At 44.1% G+C, this 23,461-nt stretch overlaps 1 protein-coding gene across 1 annotated transcript; it reads right to left on the bottom strand.

Annotated features, from left to right (window-relative positions):
- Positions 1–246: 246 nt before the first annotated feature.
- On the bottom strand, positions 247–23,229 carry LOC136161792 (zinc finger protein 805-like). The gene is made up of 4 exons (XM_065926888.1): positions 22,950–23,229; positions 20,067–20,193; positions 16,055–16,150; positions 247–9,666 (listed from the first exon to the last, which is right to left on the bottom strand). The coding sequence occupies exons 1-4, from the start codon at positions 22,980–22,982 to the stop codon at positions 8,036–8,038; spliced, it is 1,887 nt and encodes a 628-aa protein (XP_065782960.1). The 5' UTR covers positions 22,983–23,229; the 3' UTR covers positions 247–8,035.
- Between the last annotated feature and the right edge of the window lie 232 nt (positions 23,230–23,461).

The following is a 23,461-nucleotide window of genomic DNA, read 5'->3' as shown; positions in this document are numbered from 1 at the left end:
ACATACCTGAGAACAGATTACAGATCTTTAACCCTCAAATCTCAAGGATGATGTCACTGACCATTCCAGAGGCTGCAGGCACCCCACAACTGAGATAGGAAAGGTGGTATGGGTCAGAGTCTGAGTACCAAGGGGAGCAGTATGTACAACCAGAGACCACACTCGAATGGGTCTCCAGTATCACGTCTCTCTAGAGGGCCCTCCCAGCTGAAGCAAACACTCCCATATCATCTCAGTAAAACTCACAGACAGGTCCATGAACTTGACTAAGCCTGCAACAACACACTCTTTAATCTCCAGTTATGCACATTTAATAATGCAGGAATTATGACATCATATTCGTTAATCTTCTCTTTCTTGAAGTCAAAGGCTACAAGTTTCAACAGTAGGAACAAACAGTAAAGGAGAAACTGTTGACATATGTGCACTGGAAATACACGGCGTTAACCTGGTTGTTAACATATCTGTAGAAATAGAGGCAAATACAGAGAATATTTGCAAGCCAAGTCACCTGGCAATATATCTAAATAGATACAAGATTTATTGACAGACATGATTCTTTCTCGTCAGATATTCTCTATGTCTTCATTAAATCCTGAACACATGTATTAATTTCTGCTGTGATGTTAACTTGTTACAATGATTTGTGTATTTAAACCTTCACCTCAAAGCTATGACTTATTGTTGTCATAGGAAACTGTATTTGCTTACTATTTGTTAAAGGAATTTGAACTTCTATCCCATTTTGCTATCATTTAAGTCACTGTGAGAATGAGTTAACATGCTGTGCTATCCTTTGAACGTCACAATTTGCCCTTGGTTAACATTTAGGGACTTAGATTTTGGGATGCTTGCTATCATGCCCAGAAAGGATGAATGGCTCAGTGTAGGTATTGTCTATGTATTGTCTGCTATGCTTCTGAAGGTCAAAAATCTTGTTATGTTCCAAGCAGAGTGCCCAATAAAAATACTGGGCTCTGAGATTCTAATGAGCTCCACTAGGAGCCATTTCACACATGCTGTTGAAATTCACTGACGGAACTTAAACTAAGCGCTCAGAACTCCTAAGGCTTCCCTGGTGGCTCAGACGCTAAAGTATCTGCCTGCAATGTGGGAGACCTGGTTTCGATCATGGGTCGGGAAGATGTCCTGGAGGACGAAATGGCAACCCATTTCAGTACTCTTGCCTGGAAAATTCCATGGGTGGAGGAGCCTGGTAGGCTGCAATCCATGGCATCACAGAGTCGGACAGGACTGAGCAACTTCTCTAGAACTCCTAAGGCTTGTCCCTGGCTTCCTCTGGACTCCAGTCCTTGTACCTTTCCCCTTCTCTGAGATCGCTTTGTAATCTTTCGCTGTGACAGAACACAGATGGTAAGCATGATGATACGCAGAGTTCTTTGCTGTTTTCCTAGTAAATCATAACCTGGATAATCTTGAGGACTTTCAAAATAGTCATTCATCATGACTCTTATTTAAAGTCTGACCAGTCTGTTCATATAAGCGCATGTAATTTCTCTTTGTGGTCAACATATGTCATACACGGTGCCCATTATATACACAGCTTTGTGTAAACACTCTGTGAGGGAGGGAGGCAATCAATATAAAAATACACTGCAGTGTGTGGGCTTTCACCAACACACACATACTGAGGGAAACAATAAGTTTAATGTGTCTAATGAGGGAAACAAAAAGTTAAAGGAACAGAACTGGACAGTGGCTGGAGGTGAGGATGATGAAAGAAAAGTGGCTGTAAGGTGGCTTGGTCACCCAGACACAAGACACCGGGATTCACTGAGATGTTTTCCAGGCACCTCAAACACAGTGTCCAAAACCAAATCAACCTTGTCCTTCTTCGATCTCCCTGCTAGTTCAAACTCCACAGATTATCTATATCTTTGACAAAGTTATGAGATGATGCCAGCACTGAAGACTGAATGTGGTTTCACACTCAAACTGAAAGGGGGGCCAAAATGTACTGCAAAATGAGAAACGGGGGTCAGAGAACAATGCATATTACTTGATCCATTTCAGTAAAAATGAGTAGTGACAAGGAAAACAAGGATTCACACTATATGGAGCAACCTGCGAAAGTGATACGGGCATGGACTCTGTACGCCAGCCTAAACGCCTCTAATCCCTAACCTCATACTTTGGACAACGGTACAACTTTGGGCAAATGCCTTAACCTTTCTATTTCTCAGTTTTCTGCTCTGTAAAATGAGGGTAATCAACTTGCTAGAAAAGTTAGGAGTTGACATGTTTAAACATTCAAGACAGAGGCGGACGTCCAGTAATGCCATGTGTTTGCTCGCTCTTACAGCTTCTATGGGTGCATCCTCATGGTGGTGACTCTGGCCATGTCACACTGCACAAACTCAGTGTGCATGAACACACAGAATGCGTGGACTTATCAACAAGGGTAACAGACATGAGACATTCACCCTGGAGACACAGCTTTGGGAGAGATCTGTGGCTCAGAGTGTAAAACGCCTTCAGTGGGGACTAACCCACTCACGAAACATACCAAAGTGAGAAAACAGTGGCCTTGGAGGGGCCCCAGGAAGCACACCGCTTAGGACTGATGCACGGGCTGAAGACAGGGTCTCTGAAGAAGGGCAAGACCTGAGAAAGCAGGGAAGGACGTCTAAGTTAGAGAGGTGGGCAGCAGTCCAGACGGGGCTGGGAGGTAGGGGAAGAGGACAAAAGGAAACTCTAAGGCCTGCCTAAGCCAGGTGACCACGACAGAGATCATCCTGGAGTTGTCACTGCAGTGAAAGGGACATGAGCGGGCGAGGACGGGCAGTGGACTGAACAGTCACACAGTGTGTCTGTGAGAGAAGAGAGAAGGGCACAGCCCAAAGGAAAAGTGAGGCATAAAGTGCCTAGGGGAGAGGAACACGGGTACAGATTATGAACACACAAGGGAATTAAGAGGGAGAAGTTAAAGATCAAAAACAGAGGCATAAAAGAAACACAGAGGTCCTACCCACGCTGGAAAATATGGGGGAATGTGTTCAACCACAAAGAGGAACAGTGACTGTGGAAGAGGAGTAGCCCGTACTCTTCAGGTTGTAACAAGTCTTACTGAGCAATGAAGTCTTACACACAAATCTTCTCTGGGGAACAGAAGTCTGAACAAGCTGAAGGTCGCCCAGTTTTAATTTCTTGAGAACTATGTATGGATAACAACAAAGACTGCAGGTCTTCCATTCCTCCAGGTAATTCAGGATTTCTATTCCAATAATTAAGATAAACTACCAGAGACCAATGCCTTTGGACTACAAGTTTTGCTGTGTTCTGAGTCCTTTTTGGCATCATAAACTAGGCAAAGAAATAGAAGATGTATAGAAGAACAAAACAGAAAATCAAACAACTGAAAAATTCAAAAACCAAAATGAAAATTCACTGGGTGAGCTCCATAGTAGATTATACATGAGAGGGAAGGAGTCAGTGAGCTCAAAGAGAGCTCAATGGGAATTAATCAATATGAGCAACAGAGAAAAACACCCTGGGGAAACAAAAAGGTACAAGTCAGAGGGTCCTATGGAACAAGAACAGGAGACCACCACTCATGTTACTGGAGCCCCTGAAAGAGAGGGGCTGGAAAAACTATTTGAAGCATAACTAAAAATTACGCAAATTTTCGAAATGGCACACACCACAAAAGTTTTAAAGTGAAGCAAACACCAGACAGGATAAGCCCCCCAAACGTTATGGCAGGTTGCATCCTGACCAAACTTCCCAACTCTCTATACAGAGAAACAGCACTGAGAGCACTTGGCGAAACGGGTGCAGCACAGACAGAAACAATGAGCCCGACGGCAGCAGATCCCTCATCGGAAACAACGGGAGACAGCAAACGCCTGGCCTTTCAAGTGCTGAACGAAAAGAACTGCTGACCCTGAATCCCATACCCCACAAGAACATCCTTTGGGAAGGAAGGAGACATGAAGACATTCTTAGAAGAAGGAAAACAAAAACATTTGTTACTAGAAAACCTACCACAAAAGACAGGCTATAGGTGTTCCTGGGGTAAAAAATTTTAAGAAAGTGTTAACGGAACACCCCTCCGATTTTAAGAAGGAAGAAAGAACAATGTAATGAGTAAAAGGAAACAGACTGTGCTTCTGATGAGTTTTGCAAAAGTGTTTGACAGCTGAAGCCAAAAAAAAAAATCATCCGATATGGTGCTCAACATACAAAAAGGAAATACTGAAGACAGTCATATTAAAGAATGGGGAATGTAAACGTACCCAATGGAAGGAAGTGTCTACACGTCAAAGTGCTAAAATGTTGATACTGTACACTCTGATAAGTTATGTACGTACAATACCAAAAGTAACCACTAAAAAACATGACATATACTCAAAAACGTTACAGATACATCAAGTGGAATTCCTAACATTAAAGTAACTCAAAAGAAGGCAAAACAAACAAAAAGTAGCCCCAAAACCAAACAACAGGGCAAAAAAACCAGGTAACAAAAACATCATAAAATGGTAATTGTAAGCCCTAAAAATATCAATAATTATTTTAAACTTAAATGACCTAAACATACCAAGTTTTAAAAAGAAATCAGTAAAATGGACATTAAAAAATGAGGCTGCTGCTGCTGCTGCTAAGTCGCTTCAGTCATGTCCGACTCTGTGCGACCCCATAGACAGCAGCCCACCAGGCTCCCCCGTCCCTGGGAGTCTCCAGGCAAGAACACTGCAGTGGGCTGCCATTGCCTTCTCCAGTGCATGAAATTGAAAAGTGAAAGTGAAGTCAGTCAGTCGTGTCTGACTCTTAGCAACCCCATGAACTGCAGCCCACCAGGCTCCTCTGTCCATGGGATTTTCCAGGCAAGAGTACTGGAGTGGGGTGCCATCGCCTTCTCCAAAAAAATGAGGCAAGTAAATGCTATTCACAATATTCACATATTACATTACTTGAAATGTAAGAATGTAGATAAGGTTGAAAATGTAATTATTATGGAAAAATATAACCATGCAAACATTAACCAAAAAACTCAATAGTGAGTACATTAATATCAGATAATGTATACTTCAAAGCAAAAAAATTTCACATGAGCAAAAAGAAAACACAGAATAAAGATAAAAGGGTCAATACACCAAGATGACATAGCAATCCTAAATGCGTCCGTACCAAGTAACAGAGCTTTGAAATACATGAAGTGAAAGCTGAAAGAACTTAAAGGAGGAAGAGACAATTCTAGAATTAAACTGCAGGACAACACCCCCATCCTCAGTTATTGACAGAAATTCAAGGCGGGAAAACAACAGACAAAGAAAACCGGAAAAACATTATCAATGAAGGGGACTGGCACACAGATATACAAGCTCCACCCAATGACAGTAGGATACACATTCTTCTCAAGCAGCCTTACTGAACATTCAAGATAGACTATATCTTGGATCATAAAACAAACCGCAACAAATTTAAATAGCCAAATCAAATATAAAACAAATGAAATAAAAAACAAGAAGAAAGCACAAAATACTCCAAACACTGCAAAATTAAGCAACATACTTCTAAATAATCGATGGGTCACACAGACAGTGTTGAATAAAGAAATAATTAGAACTGAATGAAATGTAATTAGAACATAATAAACTACAACAGTACCATGAGGGAAATTTATAGAATTTAATGCTTATATTAAAAAAGTGAAAAAAAAACTTCTCAAATCAATAACCTAAGCACCCACCTCAAGCAACTGCAGAGGAAAACAGTACCAAAGCAAATAGAAGAAATGATGTAATAAGGATCAGAGAGGAAAAAAAATCAGTGAAATTTGGAAAAGACAGAGGGGAAAAATGATATAAAGTGCTGGTTTTTTTAAATGATTTTAAAAACTGATAAATGTCTAAGAAGACTGACAAACATAAAAGAGAATTAACACATTTCTAACATCAGGAATAAAATATGGGTTATAAATACAGAGTCTACTGCCATCAGAATGATAATAAAGGAACACTTTAAACAAATAAGAACATTTAGATGAAATGGGACAATTTCTAGAAAAAGATAAACTGTAAAAACTTATCTGATATGAAATAGAAACTGAAGAGTTCTATACATATTAAATAAAATAAATAAGTAAGTAAGAAGCATTCAAAAGAGAACTCTTCAAGACTAAATGGTTCACTGGAGAATGCTATCAATCATTAAAAGAACACACCAAACCGATTCTATACTATACACTGTCTTCTGAATAACAGAACACCTCAACGCATGTTAGGAGGCCAGAATCACCTAGACCCCAAAATCAGACATTGACAATGGACAAAGAAAGAAAAAAAAAACACAACTATTTAATACGTACCACTGTCACTCACGAAATGAAAGGAAAACTTTTTCAACAAAATACCAGCATACTAAATACAGTAATATATATATAAATAACTGTACTCCATGACCAAGTAGGGCTTATTCCAAGGATACAAGCCTGGCTCAACATTCAAAACTCAAATAAACGTAATATATAACAACAGGCTACAAAAGAAAAAAGCACAAGATTCTATCAGTTGATTAAAAAAAAAATTTGACAAATTCAACACTCATTCACAGCAACAAAAAATTCTCAGCCAATTAGGAATATGGGAAACTTTCTAAACTTGATAAAGAAAGCTCTATGAAGAAAACCTTACAACTAACACCACAGTTTATGATGAAAATCTGGATGTTTTCCCCCTACTATCAGGAACCAGCCAAGGACATGTTTTCTCACTACTAGTATTCAAAATCATATTGGAAGTTCTAGCTAGTGCAATAAGATGAGAAAAGGAAATGACAGGTATATAGATGGGAAGAAAGAAATAAAACTTCTCTATTTGCAGAGGATATTTCTATGTAGAAAATCCCAAACATTCTATCAAAAGAAAGAGCAAGATTGTAGGATATGAAAAATATATATATTTCTGTATACTAATAAAGACTTTATGGAAGAGGAAAATTCAAAAATCAATGCAATCTATAATTACTAAAACAAACAAACAAAAAACCCACGTCTATATATAAATCTTATGAAAATTGTAGAGGACCTATTATTGAGACTTATTAAATAATGATGAAATAAATCAAGAGATAGGAAATAAATATACAGAGATAATACATTCATAAACTGGAACACCCAAAACAGCAAAGATGCTGACTCTAAACATCTTAATCTGCCAATTTAACTCAATTTCTTTCAAAAGTCAGTAACTTTTCTAGTAAAAATTTACACAAAACTTTACATGGAAATTCAAAATAATGAGGATGCTAAATCAGTTTTAAATAAGACTGAAGTTTTAAATAAGAAGACTGAACTGGGTAAAGAGGAATCACTTTACCCAATTAAAAAGAGGAATCACTTTACCCAATTAAAAGACTTACCATATAATTAAAGAAATCAGTAAACCAGGATTAGTACAGGAGCAGAAAACATCTGAGTGTTAGGTCGTTAAAACCATATGAAAAACAGATTTGTCTTTAAAAAATCAAAGCCTAAATAGTCTTAAACGGTGCAAAAGAACATGACCGTTCATATGTGAATTCTTACCTCCTTAAATATAAAGGTATTTAGTGGCTCAAACCAAAATTTAAGCTCCTTAAGAACAGAGACAATGTTTGAGAACAAAGATGTTCGATGAAAGGTTCCAGACCTGTCTAACTCACCTTACACTGGATAGCAATGAGTGTATACACAAGACACATAGTATAGGTTCTTTACATGGAAACAAAACGCGCTTCCTACAAGTTAACTAAGGAATCTATGACAAAGTGCCACAGTTTGGCAAGGAAGTCTGAAAGAAACTTTTCTGCAGTTCATTTTCTAAGTCTCTCCCTTCTGGTTTTTAAAAACATTCCTGAGATAATACTGAAATGTAAACTAAGAAGAAAGATAGAGCTGAAGGTTTCCCAAAGTGCATAATAACCACTGGGTGTCTCTCCTTGATGAATTCTCAGGTGCAGAATAAGGCTCTAGGTTGGGGCAATTTCCAATGTAACTCTTTAGATGACAATTAATATCCTGCAATAGTTTTTCTCACAGGGAAGAAAACTGTGCGGCTTCTCTTTGGTATGAATGATCAGATTCTGAGAAAGTTGTTTCTTCTGGCAAAAGATTTTCCTCAGTGGTTACGTTCAAAAAGTCTTTCCCCAGGAGGAGTTCTTGAAGGTTGACTGAGGTTTGCCCACCTGTAAAGGGTCTTCCCACTTCTGTCACACTGACGGGGTTTCTGCCAGTATGAACCCGCTGGTGCTGAGTGAGGGACGAGCTGCGACTGAAGGCCTTTCCACACTCACTGCACTCATAGGGCTTCTCTCCAGTGTGGATGATGGAGTGTCGAATGAGGTTTGTGCTCCAGCAGAAGGTTTTCCCGCACTCCATGCATTCATAGGGCTTCTCTCCACTGTGAATCCGCTGGTGTCTGGTGAGGCCAGACCTGCGGTTGAAGGCCTTCCCACACTCCGTGCACTCATAGGGCTTCTCTCCAGTGTGGATGCTGAAGTGCCGAATGAGGTCTGCCCGATTGCTAAAGGCTTTCCCACATTCTTTGCACTCAAAAGGTTTCTCGCCAGTGTGGGCTCTTTTATGTAAGATAAAAGTAGAACAGTGGGTGAAGGCCTTTCCACACTCGGTGCACACATAGGGCTTCTCCCCAGTGTGGATCCGCTGGTGCCTCTTGAGGTATGACCTGTGGTTGAAGGCCTTGCCACACTCGAGGCACTCGAAGGGCTTCTCCCCGGTGTGGATGACATAGTGGTGAATGAGGGCGGCGCTCTCACAGAAGGCTTTCCCACATTCGCTGCACTCGTACGGCTTCTCCCCAGTGTGGGTCTGCTGGTGCCACATGAGGTAGGACCTGTGTTTGAACACCTTGCCGCACTCGAAGCACTCATATGGATTCTCGCCACTGTGGATGATGTAGTGGCGAATGAAACCCGGCCTATCTCGGAAGGCTTTTCCGCATTCTTTGCACACAAAGGGTTTTTCTCCAGTGTGGCTCCTGTTATGCAAAACGAAAGTGGAGCGGTGGGTGAAGGCCTTTCCACACTCACTGCATTTATAAGGCTTCTCCCCACTGTGAATCCGCTGGTGTTGCGTCAGGTGTGACTTACGGTTGAAGGCCTTGCCACACTCCATGCACTTATAGGGCTTCTCCCCGGTGTGGACCATGTGGTGTTGAAGGAGATAAGTGCTCTTACTAAACGTTTTCCCACACTCTGTGCATTCATAGGGCTTCACTCCTGAGTGAATCCTCTCATGTCGCGCAAGGAGGCGTTTCTTATTAAAAACTTTCCCGCACTCACTGCATTTGAAGAGACTTTCCTCGTCCTGAATCAGGGGATCTTTATCTGATCCACAGGCGTCACGGTCATGGACAGCACCCCCTGGAGGGACTGGCTCCTCTATGATCCCTGAACACACACCACCAGCTGTCCCTAAGCTGCCATGTTCACAGCTTGGTTTCCCAGGGAGCTTCCCCTTCTGGGCTTCTACCTCTGGTCTCAAGCGTCCTTCATGCCTTTCCAGTGGCTCTTCTGGATCGTTGATTTGGCCCGACTGGGACTCCTCTGAAACTCTTTGTGTTAGCTGTTCCTGGACTGAGGCTCCCTCAAACAGGGATGGCTCAGAAGTGGTAGATTCTCTGGTCTTGGGTTTTCCTTTGTCACCTAAAAGAAATTCAATATACAAAAAACCTGTTAATAATGCCAGCATGGAAGATCACTATTTTAATGTAAAAAATGAAGATGAACATAGTGCCTCTGTGTCTGCCATGTTTCCCTACCTCTGAATCACAGGATAACAATTTATTTCTTTCCTGATCTTAGATTGTTAAAACCTTGAAAGAGAGAGCCAGAGGAGTGACTGTGTGAGGGGATGGGGTGCTGGAAAAAGACACAGTCAATTCCAGACTGGATAGTTATGCAAATAAATAACTCATGTGGGTCCAGATAGTTTATGCTGAAGAGATGACTCAGTTCAAGGCCTGAAAGACAAATTATGTGATCAGAAGGCTGAGGTTTGAACCATAAGATAACAACTAGGAAACAGATAGAGGAAAGGCAGGACACCAAGTCACACAAGCACTGATTCAATCAGCTGTGTTTATGTAATGAGAGTCAGTGGAATTCTTATGTTGGCAATACTCCATGCATATATTGCCACACATCAATGCCAAGAGGCTAATGAGTCTGACGATGTGGTAGCTAATGTTTGGAAGCCCTCTGAAATCTGTTAAAAAAAAAAAATCTATCGCAAACTGATTGGACAAAGACTTTGCAACAACTAACTTAAAAAAGCTCGAGGAGCTAAAGAAAGATACAGAGAAAGTCAAGAAAACTAGGTAAAAACAAAATGGAACTATCAATACAGAGAAAGAAAACCTAAAAAGAAACGAAAAAGAGGGAATTCCCTGGACGTTCAGTAGTTAAGACTCCAAGCTCTGTCAGGGACCCAGGTTCAGTCCCTGGTCAGGGAATTAAGATCTCACAAGCCACACACTGCAGTCAAAAAATAAAACAAGACAGTGAAAGACATGAGAAAGAAATTCAGGAGCAAAGCCTTCATTAACTGAAGTGAGAACCTCACTAGAATGATTCAAATAAAAATCTGCATAGGAAGAAGAAATAATCTGCCAAGTTGAAGATAGAATAATGTTAAGTATTGAGTCTAATAAACAGAAAAAAGAAAAGATTGAAAAATAGTGAGTAGAGCCTAAGGGACCTGTGATATACTTAATGAACCAACATACTCACTGAGACATTCCCAGAAAGACATGAGAGATAGGATCAAAGAGAATATCTGAGGAGCTGAAAACATCCCAAAATGGATGAAACATCCAAGAAGCTCAATGAATTCCAAGAAAAATAAACTCAGACACACACCGAGGAAACTGTAATCAATCTTTTGTAAGCCAAAGAGAAAGTATAGCAAGTACGAAGCAACTTGTTATATACCAGCAGTTCTCAATAAGATTATCAGATTTCTCATCAGAAACTTGGGAGGTCAGAAAGCAGTGGCTCAATATATTCAAGTGTAAAACAAACAAAAAGTGTCAAGTAAGAATCCTGTATCTGGCAAAACTGTCCTTCAAGAGAGTGAGGAAGAAATTAAGACATCCCAATATACAAAAGTTGAAGGAGTTTGTTACCACTGGATCTGCTCTCTAAGAAATTCTTCAGGGAGGCTTCCAGGTGAAACGTAAGAACACCAGACAGTAATTCAAAGCCATATGAAGAAATAAAGAGTTTATAATATACATGGGCAGTTATAAAAGATAGTATTATTTTGTAACTCCACATTGTGTATTTACATGATTTAGAAGATTGTTTTATAAACTGGTTAATCTAAAGGCTTGTATCATTGTAACTTTAAACAAGTCCATGTGTAGTTTCCTAGAAATCTAAGACACTAATGCATTTAAGTTTCTAGGCATACAACATATAAAGATGTCATTTTGTGACACAAACACTTAAAAGAGGTAATGACAGAGCTGTACAGGATTTTTGTCATTACTGAAGTTAGGCTGGTATAAAATCATGTGAACATTAAAACTTTAACACATTCATCAAATATAATCCCATGATAACCACAAATAGCTAGAGAACATAAGCAGAAGGAAAAGAGAAAGGAATTTAAATGTTTCACTACAAAATATCAACTAAACAACAGACTATAAAGCAAGAATGAGAAAGAAACTATAATACATGTAGAAATTAAATATCAAAATGACAGAAGTCCTCCATATCAGCAATCACTTTAAACGTAAATGATTAAACTCTTCAAGTAAAAGGCAGAGATTAGCAGGATTGATAACACATGATCCAAAAATATGCCTTCCACCAGAGACTCACATAAGATACAAAGACACAGACTGAAAGTCAAAAGCTGGAAAAGATTCTGTGCAAATACTAACAAAAAGAGAGCAGAGGTGGCTACATTAAAATCAGACAAGACAGACTTTAAATGAAAGAGAGATTACAGGCAACAATGAAAGATATTATATAAGTAAAAGATATAATACAGCAAGAAGACATTAAAATTGTAAACAACTACATAATGAGAGATCAAAATATATGAACCAAAGAATCAAAGAATGGAAGAGAGTAAGAGACAACACTACAAAAAAAGATGGAGACTTTAACATCCCACTCTCAATAATGGAGAGAAAAACCAGACAAAGGATAAGTAAAGAAACAGAGGACTTAACATAATCAACCAACTAGATCTAACAGCTACATACAGAACATTCCACCCAACAATAACATACACATTCTTCTCAAGTATACATGGGACATTTTCCAGAACAGACCACAGTTAAATCACAAATTCTCATCTCAATAGCTTTAAAAATATATCAAACAAAGTATGATTTGTTTCTAATGAAAATGAAAAAACATACCAAAATTTACAGGGTGCAGTGAATGTGGTTGTTAACAGGGAGGTTTGTAGCTATCAACACTTTCAGTGAAAAACAAAAAGATTTCCAGTCAACAGTCTAACTTAACAACTTTAGCAGGAAAAGAAAGAGAAATAAACCCAAACCTAGCAAAAGGAAGGGCGTATGAAAGATTAAAGATAAATAGTACACAGAATTAAAAAATAGGAAAGTATCGATGAAACAAAAAGTTATTCTGGAAAAGATCAACAAAATTGACAAACCTTTAGCTAGATGAACTAAGGAAAAAGGAAAAGAAAAAAAACCTCAAAATACTAAAATCTGAAATCAAAATGGGGACATATACTGTTGATCCGACAGAAATAAAAAAAACATAAGTGAATACTGTGAAGAACTATATACCAACAAATTGGAATATCTAGATGAAATGAACATACTTCTAGAAACACGAAACCTGTAAAGACTAAATCATGGAGAAAGAGAAAATTTGAATAGGTTTATAAGCAGAAAGAGACTGAATTAGTAATCAAAATCTCCCAACAAAGAAAAATCTTGGAGACTTGACGGCTTCACTGGTCAGTCTAACCATTTTTTTAAGAAGCATTAAGACCAATTCTCAAAGTCTTCCAAAAAACTAAAGGAAGAAAACACTTTTAAACTCACTCTGAGACCAGTGTTACCGTAATACCAAAGAGCAGTACGCTATAAGAAAACTACAAAGCGGGGGCTTCCCTGGTGGCCCCGTGGTTAAGAACCTGCCGTGCAATGCAGGGGCTGTGGGCTCCCTGGTCGAGAAACCAAGACCCCACACGCCACAGAGCAGCTGAGCCCACATGCCACAAGGCTGTGCCTCAACAAAAGACCCCACATGACTCAAGAAGACCCCTCATCCCTAAGACCTGACACACCAAATAAATAATTAAATATTAGAAGAAAGAAAGAAAGAAACATCCCTTAGAACAGGATGCAAAAATCCTGAACAAAATAGCAGCAAAACAAATTCAGTAGCATATCAAAAGGATCATATACCATGACCCATTGCAGTTTACTCCAATAATGGACAGAAAACAGAAAGGAAGATAAAAAGCCCTGTTGATCATCTCAATTGATACTGTAAAAGCCTTTGACAGAATTCATGATTAAAATAAAAAAATCCACAAACTAGGAATAGAAAGAAAGTACCTGAACATATGACAGACTTTTATTTTCTTGAGCTCCCAAACCACTGCAGATGGTGAGTGCAGCCATGAAATTAAAAGACGCTTGCTCCTTGGAAGAAAAGCTGTGACCAACCTAGACAGCATATTAAAAAGCAGAGACATTACTTTGCCAACAAAGATCTGTCTAGTCAGAGCTATGACTTTTCCAGTAATCATGTATGGATGTAACAGTTGGACAATAGAGAAAGCTGAGTGCTGAAAAATTGATGCTTTTGAACTTTGGTGTTGGTGAAGACTCTCGAGAGTCCCTTGGACTGCAAGGAGATCAAACCAGTCAATCGTAAAGGAAATCAGTCCTAAATATTCACTGGAAGGACTGATGTTGAAGCTGAAACTCCAGTACTTTGGCCACCTGATGCGAAGAACTGACTCACTGGAAAAGACCCTGATGCTGGGAAAGATTGAAGGCAGGAGGAGAAGGGGACAACGGAGGATGAGATGGTTGGATGGCATCATCGACTTCATGGACATGAGTTTGAGCAAGCCCTGGGAGTTAGTAATGGACAGGGAAGCCTGGTGTGTGAAGTCCATGGGGTCGCAGAGTCAGACAATACTGAGAGACTGAACCGAACTGAACCTGAACATAATAAAAGCCATACATGATAAACCAGAGCAAACATCATGCTCAATAATGAAAGTCTAAAAGTTTTTCTTCTAAGATCAGGAACAAGGTAAAGACCTCCAGTTTCAACACTTCTATTCAACATAATACTGGAATTTCTAGACAGAGAAATTGGCAAGAAAGAGAAATTGAAAGGATACAACTTGGAAAGGAAGAGGTAAAATTATCTTTGCCTGTCGATGATAGTTTATTACCTGTAAAAGCCACAAAGATGCCACAAAATAACTCAGAATGTATGAGTTCAGCAAAGTAGCAGGACACAAAATCAATACATGAGAAGCCAGCTGCATTTATACACATGAATAATGAACAACCTGAAAATGAGTATACAAAACAGTTCCATTTACAACAGCATGGAAAAGAATAAAATACTTAGGAATTAATCAACAAGGTGAAATACTTGCACAATGAAAACCATAAAACCCTGCTTAAAGAGTTAAAGATGATGTGAATAAATGGGAACATGCACCATGTTTCCAGATTGGAAATGCAATATTGTTACGATATCAATATTACCCCAAGGAACCTACGATTCAATGCCACTCCTATCAAAACCCCCAACTTTTCCTTTTTTTGGCTGTGCTGTATCTTCACCAACAATGTTCTTTGCAGAAATAAAAAAATCCACCCTAAAATCCATAATGAACCTGAAGGCATTTTGAATAGCCAAAGCAGTCTTGAAAAAGAAGAACGAAGTTGGAGAACACAAAACCCCTGATCTCAAAACAGCACAAAATTAAAACGACCAATACGGTGCGGTGCTGGCATGAAACCCACCAAACAGACCAAGGGATAGAATCCTGAGTTCAGAGATAAACCCTCACATATACCAGGAAATGATTTCTGACAGGGGTGGCAAAACCACTCACGGGGGAAAGGACAGGACTAACAACTGAAGCCCCGGTGCCCTCGGCAGCACAGACGCAGGCACGCGGGACAAACATCACTGAGAGGCTTCACCCAGCAGGAAGGGGTGGGGGCAAGGAGAGGTGGGAAAGAGGAGGCCGAGGAGGGCTGGAAAGGAGCTGGGAGAGGAAGACAGAAACCACACTGTTCATCATGACCAACGGACATGGCAGGACCAGCAGCTCACTTCCCCCGAGCCACCAGCAGCGGTGCAGACCCTGTGCTGAGCAGTTTTATGCTTTAAGCGTCATGTGATCACACGGCCACCAACTCCAGGACAGAGCGACTATCGTGACTGGCGCCTTCAGGAGCAGCCCCCTCGCCAACCTCCTGCTCCTCTCCTGGGATGGAGGGCTCAGTCACAGCTCCCCGCCCACCACCCCAGTGTGGCCAAGTGCCCAGTGCCTTCCAGCGGAGGGAGCAGAGGGCTGGTGTTTGTGGGGGTCAGAGTGGCATCACCCCCCGCTTCTCTGCTAGCTGCAGGGGTCAGGGCCACCTGAAGTCACATACTGACGACAGAACGAACCCGGGGCCCCGAACGGCCGTGAGCTGCAGAGCCCCCCGGGACCCCCAGGGACCGGGCGTGAGTCAGAAACAGCGGCTCCACTGCTTGAGCACCGAGAGGAGAGGCCGGAGTCCCCCCACACTGCAGCCAGGCTGTGACTCAGCCGCACTCACGTGCAGACACAGGAGATCCGAGCTTCACCGGGGTCACGGAGTTGGTGGTCGGCACCCAGGCCTGAAGCCCAGGACACATCTGAGCGCGTACGCAGCTGTCCTCGGGAAGGACAGAGGGACCTGGGGTCAAAGGGCTCTGTGGCTTCCAGACCACCAGAGGCCCGAACAAGACGCTTCCCGGGGAACCAGGGCCAGCGGCCTCTGTGGGCCTCTGCCCACAGCGTGGCTCCTACCTGGACAGGTGCTTCCGGAGAGGTCTCTCTTCACCGTCCACAGCTCCTGCCCGTGCTCCAGCTGGTAGATCAGCTCAGGTCTGGGGACAGGACACCCTGGGCGTGGAGAAAGGAGGAAGACACGGGGGCTTCTGTGAAAACTGGGAAGACCGCTCAGCCTCGTGTGGGACTTCAGGGTGTGGACCTCAGAATGAAGCTGCTCCCATGCATACAAAATGTGGCACTGTGACCCAGAAACCAAAGACATGCCACACTGCCATGGAGCTTTTATCCCTAATACTAAATCAGAAGCTAATACACAGCTGACAGTCACAGTCAAAGGACTGTGTTCAAACAACTTAAATGCACTACATCACTTCAAAATTGAAATAGATTTATGATGTCATGTAAACAACTGACATATTTAAAATAATGACTCTTTTCGTTCAAAACAAGGTTATGTGTCTTCATTGATTAGTTCTGTTTTTAGAACACAAGCAAAGTTTTGTATTGTTCTTCCTACAGACCACAGATGAGTCTATCCCAGGGTTGCTCACAGCATTCCCAGCAAGTACACATTATGATCAGCACTTTTTTTTTCAGCCATGCAGGAGCCTAATTCACTGACCTGGGATCAAACCATCACCCTCTGAATTGGGAGGGCAGAGACTTAATCACTGGACCACCATTTTAAAAAAATTAAAGGTCATTTACAATGGCATGCTTGTTTCAGGTGTCCAGCAAGTGACTCACATACACAAATACCCACATTGCTTTTCAGATTCTTCTCCATTATAGGTTATTGTAAAATAGTGACTATAGTTCCCTGTGCTATATTAGAACCTTGTTGTTTATCTGTTATATACAGAGGTGTGTATCTGTTGATCCCAAACTCCTAGTTTATCCCTCACCACACCTGCTTTCCTCTTTCGTAACCATAAGTTTGTTTTCTGAGTCTGTACCATTTAATAGCACCATTTTATAGATAAAAACCATACAGAAACCAACAATCAGGCAGATAACGTGATCTGCCAAAGAGCCCACAACTGGCGAACGGCTGGGCCGCCACGCAGCCCAGGGCTAACCGTCTCGCCCTGTGTGCTGTCCCACCACAAAGCCACACAGTCCTGCTCCGGAAGGTGTGAGCCCAGGTCTGAGATGACGCCGACCCTGACGGGCAACAACAGGAGTGGCGAGGTTCACAAAGGTCACCTGCACAAGACCTGGTCACTCGGGGGGCTGTGCTGACCCTTCCCAGAAAGTCACCCGCTTACCCACTGCAGCCCTGGGAAGAAGACTCCACCTTGCTCCAGTTTACCAAGGAGCACCCCGAGGCCCAGACAGGGCCTGTAATTGCCCAGGGCCACACAGTTTCTAAGGCGCAGAGTGGGGACTGAACACCAGAGTCTGGCTCTGACCCTGGTCCCCCCAACGCCTCACTGAGGAGGAAACAGCAGACACCATGAGTGGGGCCAGCATCCTGAGACCAAGTGCAGGGCAGCTGTGAGGAGGGATGGGGACACCGAGGTGCACCCGCTGGGCGCAGGGCTGGGGAGGGGCAGACCCAGCAGACGTCGGCATTTCGTGAACTGTGAGAAAACGGTAAAACTGAGACTCCCGCGCAGCGATATGGTGACATCTACTGCCACCAATATTTCACTAAAAAAGGATTTTTACTTCAAAGAACGCCACAGAGGACAGCTTCATGAAGTGAAGGTGCACGCTCCTTACTGTGAAGTTCCACTGTAGCAGGCTCGCCACAGAAGCCGAGTTCCCCTGACTCTGCTGAGGGCCAGGCGAGCCCGAGGGTCACACGGGGGAGCAGAACAGCGCCCGGATCGGGCCTGCTGTGCGGTCAGCCAGTGACCAGGGCGAGCTGTGACTAGGATTCACAGCAACACCGGGGCTACAGGTGACGCACTTTCTGTTTCTCACATCCCTTCAAGAAGGGATTCCTGTACAGCCCTGGTGAATGGGAAACAGAAACCCAGAGGCTGACAAGTTGAGGACAAGTCAACCCGAAAATGCAGCCACAGGGTGGAACGGTGAGGGTTAAGGGCCAGCGAGCTCGCGCCGCAGCTCACGGACGATCCCCCTATTGAAGAGAGGAAATTAGCAACAGGTGGGGAAAAGATGGGTTTAGTACTGAACCAGATTTTCCCTAAAAAATCAGGAGGCAGAGAAAGAACAAAGGATGGACTTCCTCGAGGTAGTTCCCAGGGCCCCTGATGAAGTGTCCACGAGCCTTCGGAAACCAGGCTTCTCAACCTCTGGACAACTGACATTCAGATTCAGAAAGCTCTTTGCTGAGGAGAAGGGGAGGGACTGTGTCTCTCCTTGCAGTGTAAGGATGTGGGAGGAGCTCCGGGTCTTCACTCAGTAGCTGCCTGTAGCAACTCCATCCCAGTGGTGACAACCCATATTTCCAGATGGGGCCAAGTGTCCCCTGGGGAATGAGAACCGCTGGCTTAGAGGACATAAATCAGGTGACGCGGGAGAGCTAGTGTGATGGGGAGGGGCCACTAAGAGAGTCTGTGGTCAGGAAACAGTTGGTGAAGAGGCCAGGTGGCCAAGTGCAGAGAAGAGGTGGCCCCGTGAAAAGCCGAAATGCCTAAGAACATTCACCAGGCAGAGACAACAGCACCTCAGAGGCCTGGGGCAAGCATGTCAAGGATGTCAGGTATGCACGGAAACAGCAAGACGCCAGTGAGACTGGAGCAGTGAGCGCGGGGAGAGCCTGGGGAGGCGGGCGGGGGGATCGGGGCTCGATGGTGGGCGTTTTTATTTGTTTAATTTTGCTATAAAATATCTAAATATGTCAAGCGTTTCCTGATTTTCTTTAACCTCCTCTCAATAACACAGAACACAATCCCAGGTCTCTAAGAACAGGCCTGTCTCACCGAAGCCCTGGGTTTACAGCCCTTCCTCCCCTCAGACTGAGCAGCCTGAGGGGACCATCCCCGAGCTGCTGTTTCTCCACCGTGGCTCTCCAGCCCATGCGAACTGGGTCATCCTCGGCTGAGCGGGGCTGTCGTGTCCACCCTCTGGTGCTGAGGGGCATCTCTGGACTCATCACCAGACCCCGGGACTTCCCACCCCCACGTGTGACGGGCAGATGTGGCTGCAGACGCTGCCCGATGCCTCCTGGGCACAAAACCGCCACATGCTGAGAAGTGCTCCTCTCCCAGCTTCTCCTTCTCGGACCAGCAGATGATCCCGGCCGAGACTGAGCGAACACGAGACACCGTGAAGGCGCAGGAGGACAGAGAAGCCCCCTGACTGAGACCCTGCGGTTAGACAGGACCCGCTGGCACCGAAGGCAAAGGCCTCCCGGGGCCCCGGCTGCCTCACCCTCTTCCTGGAGAACAGCTTGTCACCCACATCCTGTGCACGCGGGTGTAGGGGATGCCTGGGAACCGGCCCCATTCAGTCGGCTCCCTCTCTGGAATGTGAAAACAGGAACCTCAGACAGAGGCCGGTCCGTGCTGGGCCCTGGGCTGAGAGGCCAGGAGGTCACTTCCACCTCACGGACACCCCCACCCCCACCCCGAGCCCTGCAGCAGAGAAAGAGCAACAATATAATCATATGGAAAAAGAAGGCATCTGGGAGCTTTGGGGAGCAGGGACTGGGGTGGTCGGTCACTCCTGTTAAACTTGATGGGGTGCAAAAGCCATTCTGAAAAGACAGAGATGTGGGCAAAGCCAGAGAAAGAAGCCAGGACAGGAGACCCAGAAACCAGGGTATGATCCTGGTTCTCGTATTTCAGCCCCATGTGGCCCGGCTGGAAAAGCTGCCTTTGGGTTCTGCAGAACATTCACTTCCTTCCACCACTTTCTAAGAGCCAAAGGGGAACTTTATTCAAAGAGACACAGAGACAGCAGGCAAGAGGAGTTGAATCTCAGACACGAGTGCTGCTGTGAGGAAGCAGGAGGGAGGGAGGATTCCTGAGTTCTTCCTGAGAAGCCAAGACGGAGCCAGGGTCTGGGATGAAGGCGGTGGCCGGTGCCCGCACAGCAGAGTGGGAGGCCTTACCCAGAGACACCAGGAGGCCGCAGTTCTCCAGCATCACCTCCTGGTACAGGGTCCTCTGGGCCGGGTCCAGATGGCCCCACTCCTCCTGGGTGAAGGTCACGGCCACGTCATCGAACGTCACAGACAGCTGGAAGTCAGATACAGATAGCAGCATCAGCTTTGGGATGACTGGGTGTGATCAGAGCTTGTCTCTGCATCGCTGGTAAAGGTGCAGCAAGGTGGAGGCCCTCATCACCAGGCACCTCCTCTGCACTGGGCTGAAGGGGAGGTGGGCAATGCTGTGGACGTAACACAATACAGCCCTACTTCAGAGACACTGGGAGTGTGGTTCCCGAGCACTCCACAAAAGCAAGTCACATGATGTTTTTGGCTTCCCACTGCCAATAAAAGTTACGTTTAGGACTTCCCTGGTGTCCAGTGGTTAAGAATCCACCTACCAATGCAGGGGACACGGGTTTAATCCCTGGTCCAGGAAGATGTCACATGCTTCAGGGCAAGCAGACCCGTGTGCCACAACTACTGAAGCCCGTGAGCCCTAGAGCCGCTGCTCTGCAACAAGAGAAGCCACCACAGTAAGTCCATGCACAACAATAGAGTAGCTGCCCTGCTCGCTGCAACGAGAGAAAGCCTGTACAGCAACAAAGACCCAGCACAACCAAACATAAAAATAAGTTTTACAATGTTTACACCTTCCTGTGATCTACTAAGGGTGCAACAGCACTATGTCTAAGACAATAATTTGGATACCTTAATTAAAAAGTACTTGATTGTTAAAAAATGCTAACCATCATCTTGAGCTGTAACCTTGTTGCGGGTGGAACATCTCAACTACTGTAAGAACTACCAAAATGTGACAAAGACACTAGGAAAGCAAACGATGAAAAACTTGCTGGATGCAAGGTTGCCTCAAGCCTTCAATCTGCAATACAAACAAACAAACAAACAAAAAGCACAGAATCTACAAAGCACAATAAAGAAAACTGTGATCACGGTGTAACACAGAAGCGTCCTATGCAGAGCCCTTGGAAAATTACAAAAGTCGATGAAAACGACACGAGAACTGAGAGATGCAGGCAGAAAGGATGCTACAATGTCAGGGGAGTGAGTATATAGTGATAATAATAATACAAATAATGTTAAGAACAGCAGTAGAGGTTACCCATGTGGCTCAGTGTTAAAGAACCCACCTGCCAATGCAGGAGACTCAGGTTCAATCCATGGGTCAGGAAGATCCCTGGAGAAGGAAAAGGCAACCCACTCCAGTACCTCTGGTGGGAAATCCCATGGACAGAGGAGCCTGGCAGGCTGCAGTTCCATGGGGTCACGAAGTGTGAGACAGAACTGAGCAACTGAACAACAACCTGAGTTTCACTGGTCCTGCTAGTTGCCTGCCCCATGCTGAGAGCATTATGTCATGTCTAAAAGCAACTAAAAGGACTTCAATAGTTGTGCAGTGGCTAATATTCCACACTCCCAATGCAGAGGTCCCAGGATCAATCCCTGGTCAAGGAACTAGATCCCACATGCCACAACTAAGAGTTCACAGGCCGCAGCTAAGAACCTGCATAGCCAAACAAATAAACATTAAGAAAAAAAAGCAACTAAGTCCCTAGCTCTCAAGTCATCATTTCACCAGTGACCCCTGACTAAAAACACTCCACAGAGTCTGCCTTGTTAATCTTACTCCCACCACCATATACTGGACATATTCTGTACATTCTCCTGAAATGTCCAGCAGATGCAGGACCATCCCTGTATGATCAGAACCACTAAGTAAACGTAAACAATTCAGGCACCCTACTCAGACGAACAGCTCTACTACTGCAGACCCATCATTTAAATGCTCCAAGACATTGGCTCATAATTTTTTCACCTTACACATTCACTTACACATTCAGTGCTCACATCTTTGTATATCAAAGGCTTTTTTTTTTTTGGCGGTGCTGCTCAACTTGTGGGACCCTAGCTCCCTGACCAGGGATCAAACCCAGGCCCTTGGCAATGAGAGCGCAGAATCCTAACCATTGGACCACTAGGGAATTCCATTAGTTTTCTTGAGTTAATACTTCAATCAAAGATGTGGAAATTCCTAATGAATCGACTGGTTCATACATAGGAATCCTGCAGTATTACTCATTTCTGGTGTTGGATAAACTCTTATCACTAGGGACATTTGCAGCAGGTAGGTAAAGAGAAAAAAAATCAACTGGGCCCTCAACAATGACTACCAAATCATATGTTTAATTAATTAAAACTTTCTAAGGAAGGGGACAGGGGACTTCCCTGCTGCTCCAGTGGCTAAGACTCAGTGCTCCCAATTTGAGTTCCATCCCTGGTTAAGGAACTAGATCCCACATGCTGGTGTACCCAAATGAAAAAAAAAATAACTCAAAACTCTCTGACATATAATCCAACAGCATCCTCCATGACTGTTTAAGCATGCACCTATGGATGGGCTTTCTCTGGTTGGTCTAAGTTAGAAGTGGGGAAAAGAATTAGGGAAAGGGTTAATTATTAAGTCCTGGCCATTTGCGGCCGACGATACAAATGTCACTGTTTCTCTTCCTGGAAGCTTTCTCTAGCGATAGGAATTTGACTTCAGGCAAGTCTGACTTAGACCGGGCAGGACTCCTGTGTTATTGATTGTAGATGACGGGCTGGGTTCCTAGGCAGGTTATTTGCCAAAGTTTCAAATTTATACATCTATTTTCCATTTGTATATTCAGGCTTGCGTGTTGTAGGACTAGAGATAAAGTGAGTGACGAGCCGGCTCCACTGGTCTCACACAAACACAACTGCAGAGAAACTCAATGCCTCTCCTCAATTCCACCCAGCCCAGGAGCTCTCTCCGAATCGGCAATGCCAGAAACACCGTCCACTCACCCGCGCCGGGTCCATCCACGCCGCCGCCATCATGGCCCCTGAGGAGATAGCGGGACCCGGAGAGGCGGCGACAGAGGCGAGTCCCGCGGGTTCAGCCGACCGCCGCTCGTTCCTTGCTCTGCGCGAGATGGCCGATCACGGGGAGGCTCACAGCCGGCTCGAACGCGCGGAAGGGAACCCAAGCCACCTTTCTGCTCATTTGCAAAGACGGCACTGGAAGAGGCCACAGAACAGCTTTACCGCTCCCGACAGCTGGCGTGGACCGAACCGTCGCACGCGAACGACGTCTGCCACCGGCGGGCCCGGAAGTCCCACCTCTCCGCAGGAAATGTCCCCTCCTGCAGTCCCCGACTGCAGCGCCGGCTGCAGGCGCCTGGTGTGCCGCCTTCTGGGTAATGTAGTTTTTTCTGTGCAGACAGCGGCAGTGGAGCGCGTTCCAGAGCTGCTCCCAGTTCAGTTCAGTCGCTCGGTCGTGTCCCCCTCTTTGCGATCCCATAGACTGCAGCACGCCA

Source organism: Muntiacus reevesi, chromosome 2 (assembly GCF_963930625.1).
Source record: "Muntiacus reevesi chromosome 2, mMunRee1.1, whole genome shotgun sequence".
Lineage (NCBI taxonomy): Eukaryota > Metazoa > Chordata > Mammalia > Artiodactyla > Cervidae > Muntiacus > Muntiacus reevesi.
This window is presented reverse-complemented; position numbering and strand designations above follow the sequence as displayed.